The sequence below is a fragment of the Mercurialis annua genome, linkage group LG1-X, assembly GCF_937616625.2.
Source record: "Mercurialis annua linkage group LG1-X, ddMerAnnu1.2, whole genome shotgun sequence".
Classification (NCBI taxonomy): Eukaryota; Viridiplantae; Streptophyta; class Magnoliopsida; order Malpighiales; family Euphorbiaceae; genus Mercurialis; species Mercurialis annua.
In genome coordinates, this window is record NC_065570.1 from 67,842,959 (window position 1) to 67,855,590 (window position 12,632).

Here is a 12,632-nt window from a genome sequence, read left to right on the forward strand (position 1 = left end):
GGTTATGTCTTTATTATATTCACTTAATAATACTGTTTATATTTCTGAGAAATATATCAGTATTATTACCCCCAGGTTTCAATTGAGTAGCAGAATTTTGTTCATTGATACAACAAAAGTTCTACAAGGGATAGCAGAAGATTACAGAAAAAGATGGGCATTTTAAGGCTTAACTTCCCCGCTGGCTTGATTCGGTTATATGCTAAAATGTACAGGCAGGAGATCTTTTGCGAAAATCCAGAATTACAAGTGTAGCAGCAGTATGAGAAAGGGCAGCTAGAACAACAAGAACATGAAAAATCTGATGGCTGTGTCCTGCAATGTCAAAAGCCCCAGGTTTCCAGCGTTCAGGTACTCTGCTAACGTAAAATCCGACTCCAATAGCATATAAAAGGCCCATAAGAAGCTCGTAGCCGAGTGATACATATATATGTGGATTGCCCCAGTGGAGACAAACTACATGAACTGCAGGAATAACACCTGATAATCCCATGAAGAGAAACAGGGTAGCCCGGAAAGGTCTGTAACGAGCAGAAGAGAAAGCAGGCGCAAGGAGCGTAATCATCGCAAGAATGCCGACGACAGTTATGGAAGTAATGTAAAAGATACGCGGAAAAGGGTTGCAGTAAAATGCATAATAGATTGGAGGAAAGAATGAGCAAACAATCATAAGAGAAATTCCGGCGTAATCCAGGCGCCAAAAGAAAAGGCTGAAACGCTTGGAATGACAAGCAAGGAGATGAGAAACTGAGCTGCAAATTAAGCATCCCATTGCCCCCGACAAGAAAACAAACCATGGCCATCTCGGAATAGCTTCAGTTCCGTCTTGATTATGGATTTGAAGTAATGACTGAAATGAAATGTGTCTCAGGTACTGTGAATCCTGCAAGCATCAATTTATGTTGTTAAAGCATAAGTAAATGTTAAAAATTAAAATGCAGAAAATCTTAAGAATGTTGCCAAAATTACACTTTTGTCCGATTCAGTTCCAATCTTAGATATGTTACCAAGAAATCTAAGAAATGTGGTTAAAATTAAATCTATTGATTAGTTTTTCATATTTCTTCATATTCTAAAAATTACATTAAATTAAATAGAACCATTTTTATTTATATTTGAAGGGAGTTGTCTGCATGTTCTATCATACTCTACTAAACTAAATTGGTATCATGATCTAAACCTAAGTCTTGAAAAAATATAATTGACCCCATCTAACCTAATCTAATCGGATCTAAAAATTCTCGTTTTAACATGAAAAGATAAATAATCCATCGCAATTGCCACAAATACTAAACCCAATTCATTAATATTAATATATAACATATTAATATAACGATATACTCTAAAAAAATCTTCATATTCAACAACTTATAAATATTAATATCATATTACAACTCTTCAAATTTCATAACCATGAGAGTTTTCTAATTCTATAAATTTAAACTTTGATTACTTAAATTTTAATTTTAAATATATTATTTAATTTATAATTTATAAACATTAATAATATAATAAAACGCTTCAAATTTCATAATCTGCAAATATAAATAAAAACTCTTTAAATTTTATCACCATAAAATTCTATAAATTTTAAAAGGAATACAATATAATGAATATATATATATATATACTAGTATCGCTTTACGTGCTACGCACATGGCTCGTAATGTGATATGTCGATGATGATAATATAATTTTTAATAATTAGATTAAAAATAATGTGAAATAATTATAATTTATTAATAATTTAATTGTATTTTTCTATAATTAATTATACTTAAATAGTAGTAGAAGTTTACTTTATTGAGTAATAGTTTATATGCTAATTTATAATTTATAATAATGAATATTAAATAGTATTAATTTATTAATAGGGTAATTATTATTTTTATAAACTATTATATTGAAGTTGTAGTAATATTTTATTTCATTTAGTATACCAATGGTATTTTAATTTTAATAATCAAAATTAAAATATAATTTATAATTAGCTTAAATTATAATTATACTTAAATAGTAGTAGAAGTTTACTTTATTGAGTAATAGTTTATATGCTAATTTATAATAATGAATATTAAATAGTATTAATTTATTAATAGGGTAATTATTATTTTTATAAACTATTATATTGAAGTTTTAGTAATATTTTATTTCATTTAGTATACCAATGGTATTTTAATTTTAATAATCAAAATTAAAATATAATTTATAATTAGCTTAAATTATAAATGTTAATTTAATATTTTCCTATTTTGTTTTAATAATATACTTTTTTAAATCATGATGAAATAAATATTGTTTTTGCATCACATTTGCACACCCTCTACGAAGCTTCAAATCAAGTTGCTCTATCAAACAACTAATGGTGTATTAGTCAAAAATAAAATAGTATTAAAATGTTCTCAAGTGAGACATTACAACATGCAATGCTGACAAATTACAAATTAGTTATTGCAATGGATGACACGATTATAAATGGCCACAATTAACCCAATTGTCACCAATTTTCACCGCAATTCGCAAAATTTGGGCGAAAAAATTTGCATTTGTTTCCATTGATAATAATTCTCTGATCCTTATATATGGGCATAGGCATGGGAAAAGAGCACATCTAACTAAGACATTAGGCCATTCCTATTAAAGGTTTCTTGTATTTTTGGTAACCTAAAATACGTTGTTCGAATAAGTAATAAAAATAAATTTGTTTGAAAATTAAACTTAGTAGTTCTTTATTCAAATTAAACTTGTTGTTTCCTTAGCAAACTAATATTCTAATTTTACACTTATTTATTAAAAGACTATTAAACCTTAACTTAAGTTATAAATTAGTAATAGATTATAAAGGGCTGTTTGGTAAATGTGCCTGTCCCCCCCCCATCCGTGCTTTTATATATAGTATATATATATATATATATATATATATATATATATATATATATTGTAAATTAGTAATAGATCAAATAATTAGCTAAAGTACACATAATCAAACTAGTATGTAGTGTAGTATATTGAGCTAAAACAGCCAACTCGAGAAAATTCTACAAGAAATGAATCACATCACATGTATACTTAACCGCCCAACCATACCCAAAAAAACAGTTGTCGTCAGGCATACATTGCATAACCGGCCAACCATACCTAAATAAAACAGTTCCTGTCAGGCGAATATTTAGTTTTCAGGACCCCATTCACCAAAATTATCTCCGCCTCCCATCTCCTTTTATTTATTTATTTATTTATTTACTGTATTTATTAATTAATTTTTTTATTTTTATTTTATTAAATTTGAATGTCTATATTTTTTGTTTTGTAGATGTTAGGTTACTCATCACGAAAATAAAATATGTGCACTCTATGTACCGTTAGTGCAACTGAGATAAATTTTTTTAATTTTTTTATATAAATTCTAAAAAATTGGGCCCTATATTTTTAATTAAATAAAAAATACATCTCCAAATCGTTTTTTTTTTGTCTGACTCGACACCGTTAATATTTTTTTATGACTGATAAGAGTAAATAAACCAAACTTTGACAAACTATCCAAATTATAAATTTGTACTCTTTTGATCTTTTAAAATAAGTTGGAGGAGGTGGATGAACCTTTGTTGATTAAAAAATAAAAATTTAAAAACAATGATAAATACTGATTTTCTTTTGAAATGCTAGAAATTAGAACACAGTGAAGAAGAAGAAATCAAAAGGAAAACTTACCGGAAAAAAATGATTGTTACCGGAGACATTAAGTGGCTGACTACTACTTCTCATCATATTCATCAAAGGATCATAAACTTGGCTTCTGCTGTGTAAAAACCATTCCACATTTCTGCAACTCATTATCATCAAAAGAAATGTCGAAAATTACTAGAAAGCCCTCCAAATCAAATAAAAATTACCTGAAGCTTCCGAACTGTGTATTCTCCATAAAACTCATCATCATTAATCCCAAAAATATCAAAAATCCAACGACGTGCCTGCAAATTACCACACTTATCATCATTAATCATTCAAATTAGCAACATAAACATACATTAATTAATTAACTAATCAACTTACGTCCAGATGTTTAGCGATTCGTTATGCAATGTAAAGAAGCTGAATAAAGCGTCTTTTAATGGCCACTCGCATCGATAATAATCCAATATAAACTCATTATCTTGCAAATATTCCGGTAACTCTTTGTATTTCACTAAGTTCCGTTCAAATTTCTCCTCCTTCTTCTTCTTAATCGCCTCTGTTTTCGTCGTCATCTTTGCCGTTTTTCCTTGATTATTTCTCCTCATCGTCTCATCTCCTTTCTTTCTTGACTTCTTCCAAAGAAAAAACAAGTATCGCCGGCAAATCGTCGGTATTTCGTTTCCGGCGAGTGATTGTGTTTAAAATTCTATTTTTGTGCTATTTATATAACGTGTGGGCGTGCAGTATTGTGTGTTTTTAAAAAACCAGAAGAAGCGCGTGACGAGTTTTAAAATGGAAAAGTATTACTTTTGGCTATAATCTAGTGGACCGTGTTTATTTTAGTTTTAAGATGATAAACCACGTGGTGATAGATAATTAGATCAAGCTACTTATTGGTGAACCGTTTTAGCATTGTGTATGGTGGTGGGGTCTATGGGGAAAGAAAAGGTGTGCAATGTGATTGGTATATACTATAGTTATCTGATTTAAGAAAAAAATACGTAGTCTATTAATTAAGGTCACGTAACACTTGAACTAATGACTTTTTTTTATTATTAATTCACTATATCAAAAATTATAGCTCAAACGGTATAAACATTTGACAGTAATTTATTAGATTGTGAGTCTAAAATTTTCCACGAGCGCTTCTTTTTTTTAATTATATTAAAAAAACGTGACTAGGTTGTGAAAAAATCGAACCAACTCGATTTTAAATCAAATCGATAAATATAATTTATTATTTTTTTCGTTCAATTTTGTTTGTCGCTTTTCATTTTCACACATATTAGTAATACATTAAATATGATGATACATTTTTTATACACTTTATTTTTATTTTAAAAATATAAAATAGTCAAAATACACGATTAGTTTGACACATTAATTTTTATAGCAAATTTATTAATATTAAAAATTTAAAAGGAAAAAAAAAACTTAAAAGTGACATTTTTTCGTGACATCAAAAAATGCAAATTAAAATGTAATAGAGAGAGTAATATTTATAATTTTTTTAATTTTTTCGGTTCAATTTGATTTTGGATATAAAAAACATTCAGTTAAAATTTTAGTGCAAACCAAATTTAAAACATTAATCAACTAGAATGGTTCGGTGAAACAAATACAAGCTTGATTAGTTCCTTCTTTGATAAAAGAAAATTCAATTTGGTCTCTGTTCAGTTTGAACCAAATGCATAGGTGGATTGTGGTTTAGATCAAGAGTGGCCACGGTCCTCTCAAAAAAAAAAAAAAGGTTAATTCCATAAAAAATCACGACCTTTACATGAAGTTTTATTTTAATCACAACCTTTCAAAGTTGGCTTTTAAATGCACGACCTTTCATTTTATTTCAAATTTATCAACAAAGTAAATTTTAGTGTAAATTTTTTAACGAAAAATTACTAATCCCACATACTCTACCCGAAAGATAATAATATTTGGTGTCGATTTATAATTTGGATCTTTAATTAATGGTTTAATGAAAAACTTAGTTAACAAAAATACACTAAAATGATAAATTTGAAAGAAAATGAAAGATCATGGTTTTATATGGCAACTTTTAAAGGTCGTGATTAAAATGAAATTCCGTATAAAGGTCGTGATTTTTTATGGAATTAACCCAAAAAAATACTAATATATAGATATTTTATGGGTTTATGTTATTATTTAAAATTTTAAATTCTTGGGTTGAATTACTTGTGAGTTATTCAAGATCGACCAAAATTGACTCAAAAGATTGAGCTCAAGTTTGAAGTTTGAACTATTTAAATTTCACCTCGAGCCGAATTCGAGTGTCAATTAAAAAAACTCGTGAGTTTAAACGAGGTTTACACATATAAAACAATAATTTACTTTTTACTATATTTTTTTATATCTCTAAATTTAAATTTTTATTGTGTTAATTGATTAAATTTTATAAAAACATCTAAAATATATCAAATTTAATGTATATTTTTATTTTTATTTATTGAACTCACTCGAGTTCGATCTTGAGAACTCAAGCTCATTCAAGATTGTATCGAGGTTGAACTTGTCCTAACTCGGACTCGATTCGGTCTTTTATGTTAGATATGAATTTTTTAAAATATAATTTTATCAATTATATTGAAAATTATATATAATAATTTAGTCGTAAGTTGGCTCCCTAAAACAATTATGTCTAGACCCGCCGTTGTAGCCTCTTCTAATTGCATTTAGGGTTGTAAATGAGCTTAGCACTCATGAACAGCTCGAAGTTCAACTTGAGAAGAGCTCGCTTTGTGTTCATTCGTATCCTAAACAAAACAAGCTCGAACTTGGTTTTATGTTATTTATTTTGAATGAACTGAACAAGAACATAGTGTTGTTTGATTCGTTAATTATTCGTGAATGATCTCGTGTATAAACTCGATTAAAAATTTCGTGAACTGGCTATATGAGTTCAATAAAGAGATCGCGAAGCAGCTCGTATAAAAGTTCGATTAGAGTCCGCGAACTAGCTCATAGTTAAATTAATTAATACAAAACATTCTTTAAATTTATTAAAACTACATAGTTTTAAACAAAATTACGTAGTTTTGATATAAAAAAGCTTGTGTTCGTTTGTTTTGTGATTCGTGCTCGTTCGTTTAACTGCTAAATGAGCGAACCTATGCTCGTTTGTTTAGTTGCTAAACGAACAAGCTCGTAAACGAGTTCGTTTAGTATCTTCACGAGTTCGTTTAGTATCTTCACGAGTTCGTTCGTTTAGCGGCTAAACAGCAGCACGAGTTGAACATGAACACCTCATTCAAAATTTGAACGAACATAAACACACTGTTCATATAACGACCTGAACATATGAACACTTAAAAACTCCACTCGGCTCGATTCATTTACAATTCTAATTACACTTGTGCCACAGTTTCCGTCTTTATGTGTAAATTATCTTTCCCTAATTAATTTGATCTTGCTAACATTAAGAAATGACGGTTGAAGAGTTCACCTAGAATTAGTTTATTAGCTTTAGAAATATATAATTCACAAAATATCAACTTAATTTATTGGCAAGTTTTACACAATTCGAGATCAACATTGGTAGAGTTGATCAATGCACACTGATTGAGTAAAGAATTTAAATTGTTTTTTAGAGTTCTAGTTGCGAATTTTATAAAAAGAAATTAAAAGATTTTTATTTCTTTACGGATTCAAACACTCAAATTATAAGTTGATAAAATTTGGTATAGTTGTTAGGTTCCCGTCTACACTTCAAGCAATCTCCTCCCATTTTCCTTCCTTTTTAATTAGGGAGAAGGTCGAAATGCATCCCTATTGTTTGGTCTAACGAACAAATAAGCCCCTACAAAATTGTTTTGGTCAAAAAACACTTAGTAATAAATTTCGACATTTAGGCACTCCTTTTACTGAAATTTAACGGGGTTGGCTTCTTTTAGAATGTCAAATATGGACAAGGAGAGATAATTTGATATGGAATATTTATAACAGGGACTACTAAAGTTATTTGCTAAAATAAGTTGGGCTCATGGTGTATTAGACCATATTTAATTTAGAGGTTTAGGGAAATTGGGAGAAATTGGAACATGATTAAATGGGTGATTTTTTTTTAAAAAAGAAAAGAAGTTAAAGAATTGTTATTATCCGTTGAATAACATCTAACAACAATTAAGTAGGTCCGATGATTTATCAAAAAAAAAAAAAGTCGAGCAATAGAAACGTGATAAATCTATAAATCTAGGGTTAATTACATATAAAATCACCACCTTTACACGAATTTTCAAAAATAACACGACCTTTAAAACGTGTCAATTCAGGGCATCACCTTTCATTTCTTTTCAAAAACAACATGCGCACATTTTTTGATAAAATTTTGCTGACTTGGACACCCAATGAGAGTGCCACGTGTCACGCCACGTCAGCAAAAATGCCACTAAAAATGTGCCCGTGTTATTTTTGAAAAGAAATGAAAGGTGGTGCCCTGAATTGCCACGTTTTAAAGGTCGTGTTATTTTTGCAATTTCGTGTAAAGGTGGTGATTTTATATGTAATTAACCCTAAAATCTATTAATTAACGAATAAATATCAGATTATAGCTTATAAAACATATTGATTCAATGAATAATATGAATTAGACATCCAAAACTCATTGATTCAATAGAATTTCGAATTTGAGAAATAAAAGAAAATAAATTGATGACGAATTTTGAGCGAGGAAGAAGACATATGACTAATGATACGTCGTGCATGATTTGTGGTGCAGATATTGAAGATACTGAACACGTCCTTAGACAGTGTGTTCTTGCCAGGGAAGTTTGGAGGAAAATTACTCCTTCTAATTTCAGAAACCCAAGTAATTCCTTTGTTAGCTCTGCTTTCGTTGACTGGATTTTTGATAACTTGCAGGTTAACAAGGCTTCAAATGATGAGAACTGGGCAATTACTTTCGGTATAACTTGTTGGAGTTTGTGGAATTACCGCAACAACTTCGTCTTCAAAAATGAAAGAAGCCGCTCTGACATGGTTGTCCACGGCGTCCGGCGTATGGTGGAGTATACAACTCAGTCCCTTCGATATGCTGTTCTCGTTAATCCTGGTTTGGGCCAAAAGAAGGAGCACTTGATTGGTTGGGATCCTCCTCCTCAAAACAAGATCAAGATCAATACTGATGGCGCAGTTCGTTCGTCGACTAACAGAGCTGCATCTGGAGGTCTTGCTCGTGACAGCAATGGTGGTTGGATCTTTGGGTTTAGCAGGTTCATCGGTTGTTGCTCAGTTGTACAGGCTGAATTATGGGGTGCGCTAGATGGCTTGGAAATTGCTTGGAGCAAAGGTTATAGGAATATAATTCTCGAGATGGACAGTAAATTAGCTGCAGATGCTCTTACAAGGAATGGAATGCAGATTAATGCAAACAATAATCTTCTAAATGCCATTAGAAGTCTCTTGAGGAAAGATTGGCAAGTCTGTATTCATCACACTCACAGAGAAGGGAATCGCTGCGCGGATTGGATGGCAAGCTATGGTTTTTGCCTCGACATAGGTCTACTGATCCATGATAATTTGATGCATGGTGTTTCAGCTATTATGTTGGAAGATAATGCGGGTGTCTCCTTACCCCGTATGTTTAGAACTACCAGTTAGTTCTTGGCTTTGGCCAATCCTCCTCTTCAAAAAAAAAAAAAACTTTAATCCTATATTGAAAACAAAAGTTCTAGGAGGAATTAATAAAATTAACAAATTAATTAAAGAAAATTAAATACCAACGAGCTGTAGCTCAAATGCTATAAGCGCTAGTTAACAAACTGTTAAAGTCGTGGGTTCAAATCCTCATACAAGCGCCCTCCCTCTCCAATTACCAAAACAAGTTGAAATTTTTGGATACCTAACTAAATTTAGCTGATAAATCGCTAGATTTGCACACTTCGGACTTGGAAAGAATTGTGAAATACCATTATGCTGATTTTTGATCCAACTTTTCCATAAATTTCAAATCCGCATCCACGCCAGCATCATGGTCTAACTTTAAAAATAATTTGTTTGAATTTTCTAAAATAACAATTTATTATTGAAGACATGCAGTATAAAACTACGAAAGCTTCATATTATTATCTGCTTCAACATAAAAGGTGTATTGCTTCAGATTCATCTAATGAGCTCTCTGTAAGCTTGGCGTTGATGAGTGGGCTAAGGATTTATAAGATTTTATTGTCAATAGATAAAGTAACTATTTAAGTTGGATTTTGAAGAACACTGAGAGTAAAGTTATATTCATTTGTGTCAATTTTTAATTGGAAATTTTAAGGTGCAAGCAACTATTAAGTAATCGGTGTTTTTTACTATTACCATGATTATGAATTTGATAGCATCTCAAGTCAACTATCAATTGGAAGTCCCATTGTCAACTATTACCATGTTTTTTACTATTACCATGATTATGAATTTGATACCAGCTCGGCTTGTGGTCTAAGTTACTCCTTATTTCTTTCGCGGACGGAGTTATCTAATATTCTAACAAATTTCGTGGGACCACAAAGAGAAGCTAGCACTACCAGAATGTTTCTCACATCCATCGCGTATCTCACTCGATATTTGAGACACAATAAGAAGCTGCCACGTCAACTAACCGAATCGTGGAGACCAGAAGAAGATAAATGATAAGCTGCGGTAAATTTGCACCGGATTAACCTATATAAAGCATCTTATGTGCAAACCCTGAGGTACTCATTATTCTTTACTCTATACCTTTTTATTCTTCTTCTTATTCTTCTTTCTATAAACACTAACTAGACCGTCAGAGCGATTTGTGTCCCCATTTGTATTTTATCTGACGTTTCTGTTTGCTTTTATTATCTCAGGCTTAGCAGACCGGTGCAGTAGGCAGTAATTTGTCACTTTGTTTCCTGGTTTTCAAAGCCAGGCATTTCTTCTTGTGCTTCTTGGCTAATGTACATCTCATGAGTGAATAGTTTTGCTAATAAGTTCATCGATGTTGAGCTCGCTTAAACAATTGGATTCGTCTACTGAGATCGCCTTTCGTTCGAACTTTCTTGAAAAAGATCTCAAGATCTTGCGATTAATATCGACTTTGAAGTGGATCTTTCATACATTCTCAATGACCCAACTATTTGAAGAAGGCAATTGGTCATTTTTGTCACCTTTTCGCCGGATTAGGGCTTGAATAGGGTTGTGTATCGATCAGTTTGGTTATCAAATCAACCAAGAAACCAAAATCGATTGGTTTTATGACCAACTAAAAACCGACCTGAAATAAAGAGTAATTTTTTACTTGGTCGGTCAGTAACCGATTTATAATAATTCTGATAGAAAAGAACGATTTAAAGAGGAAAAACAAAGATATGTTGATACAATGATTAATAGTCATGATCTTTTGCATATGGGCAAGGGCGGAATCAGGCAATTTTTTTTTTTATAAAAACACTCTTCAATTTTTTTATTTTTTTAAATATAGTTATTTTTATACTTTTCGCCCCTTAAAACAGATATATGATTATGTTCTCCTAATTTACAAAAACTAGTTTCACCCTGTATATGGACATATAGTTCTTGACCTTTATGACCTTTAAAGGAATACCAACTGTACTTTGTTCACTCTCGCCAGGTAAATTCAAGATGAATCAATTTAGCCCTTGCCAACTAGTTGCAACGGTCAGGTAAATTCATCGTTCGCGGCCACGAGCATACTAGTTTGCTGTTACAAACTTCTCCTGTTATTCAATAATTATGAAAATGATTTTTCATTAAATATATATGTGTTGGTTTAAAAGGAGTGTAATATATATATAAAAGAGTGTTTATCCCATACAACCGTTGCGCCACGTCATTTTTACAACTAGCCAATGAAGATTTGCGATAGGGAATCTTTTAATTATCACTTATTTTTTTTATTATTAATTTTTCCACATGGCTAGCGCATGATTGGTTTGTTGCACGAATGACATGGCGCAACGGTTGTACCCAATAATTATTCTATATAAAAAGTACATTTATAAGTCTTAGAGTACCTTATATGTTTCACATTTTATTCATATCTTTTCAATATGGGATTGCTATCCCATTTTCTAATACCAATTGCTGATCCAGAAGGAGCGCAATGAGAGAATATATTCATGAGATCTAGAATGGGAACCACTTAATAGCCATGTGTCCGACACCACTTTAAATCCAAAACGCCAAGGTAATGGATTAACTTGTTCATTTCATTTATTTGCTCCATATTAATTCTAGGGTTAATTACATATAAAATTATCACCTTTACACGAATTTTCAAAAATAACATGACCTTTAAAACGTGTCAATTCAGGGCATCACCTTTCATTTTTTTTCAAAAACAACATGGGCACGTTTTTAGATAAATTTTTGCTGACTTGGACACCCAATGGGAGCGCCACGTGTCATGCCACATCAGCAAAAACGCCAATAAAAATGTGCTCATGTTGTTTTTGAAAAGAAATGAAAGATGGTGCCCTGAATTACCACGTTTTGAATGTCGTGTTATTTTTACAATTTGTGGTGATTTTATATGTAATTAACCCTTAATTCTATTTATATGTCTTTTTAACGTGTGATTTCTATCACACTTAATATCAAAAGTATGCTTTCGATCTAATTAATATTTCACATTAGTTTTATGCTATTATAAAAAGATTACTATATTTTTGATTAATTATCAAACTTAATTTTTTCAAAAAATCAAAATGACTAAATTTCAATTTAAATAATTTAGTATTGCCGTATGCAGCTGTAGATTCCATTTATTGGAATCAATAACTGTAAGCAAAAAACTGTACTATATATTTATCTACTTCATATGCATAATTTTTTAATAATTAGAAGGCACAAAATTAATTGTTAGTAGATTTAATTATGTGCTTGAATCTTTATCATCAAATAGAAATAACATCTAAATTACACAAGTCGTCATCATCTTAATTTTACACCTAGCTTTTGAAAGTGATGGAGAGAGA

General features: G+C 30.7%; 1 protein-coding gene across 3 annotated transcripts; it reads right to left on the reverse strand.

Moving 5' to 3' along the window:
- Positions 1-82: 82 nt before the first annotated feature.
- Positions 83-4,413, reverse strand: LOC126662716 (heptahelical transmembrane protein 3). 3 transcript variants are annotated; one of them, XM_050356370.2, is made up of 4 exons: positions 4,054-4,413; positions 3,894-3,971; positions 3,712-3,799; positions 83-883 (listed from the first exon to the last, which is right to left on the reverse strand). In XM_050356370.2, exons 1-4 carry the CDS (start codon positions 4,278-4,280, stop codon positions 203-205), a joined length of 1,074 nt encoding a protein of 357 aa, XP_050212327.1. In that variant the 5' UTR covers positions 4,281-4,413; the 3' UTR covers positions 83-202. The 3 variants fall into 3 exon arrangements, with proteins under 3 accessions (XP_050212327.1, XP_050212328.1, XP_050212326.1); XM_050356371.2 differs by having other exon boundaries at positions 3,712-3,796; positions 4,054-4,412; XM_050356369.2 differs by having other exon boundaries at positions 3,712-3,823; positions 4,054-4,412.
- Positions 4,414-12,632: the final 8,219 nt, after the last annotated feature.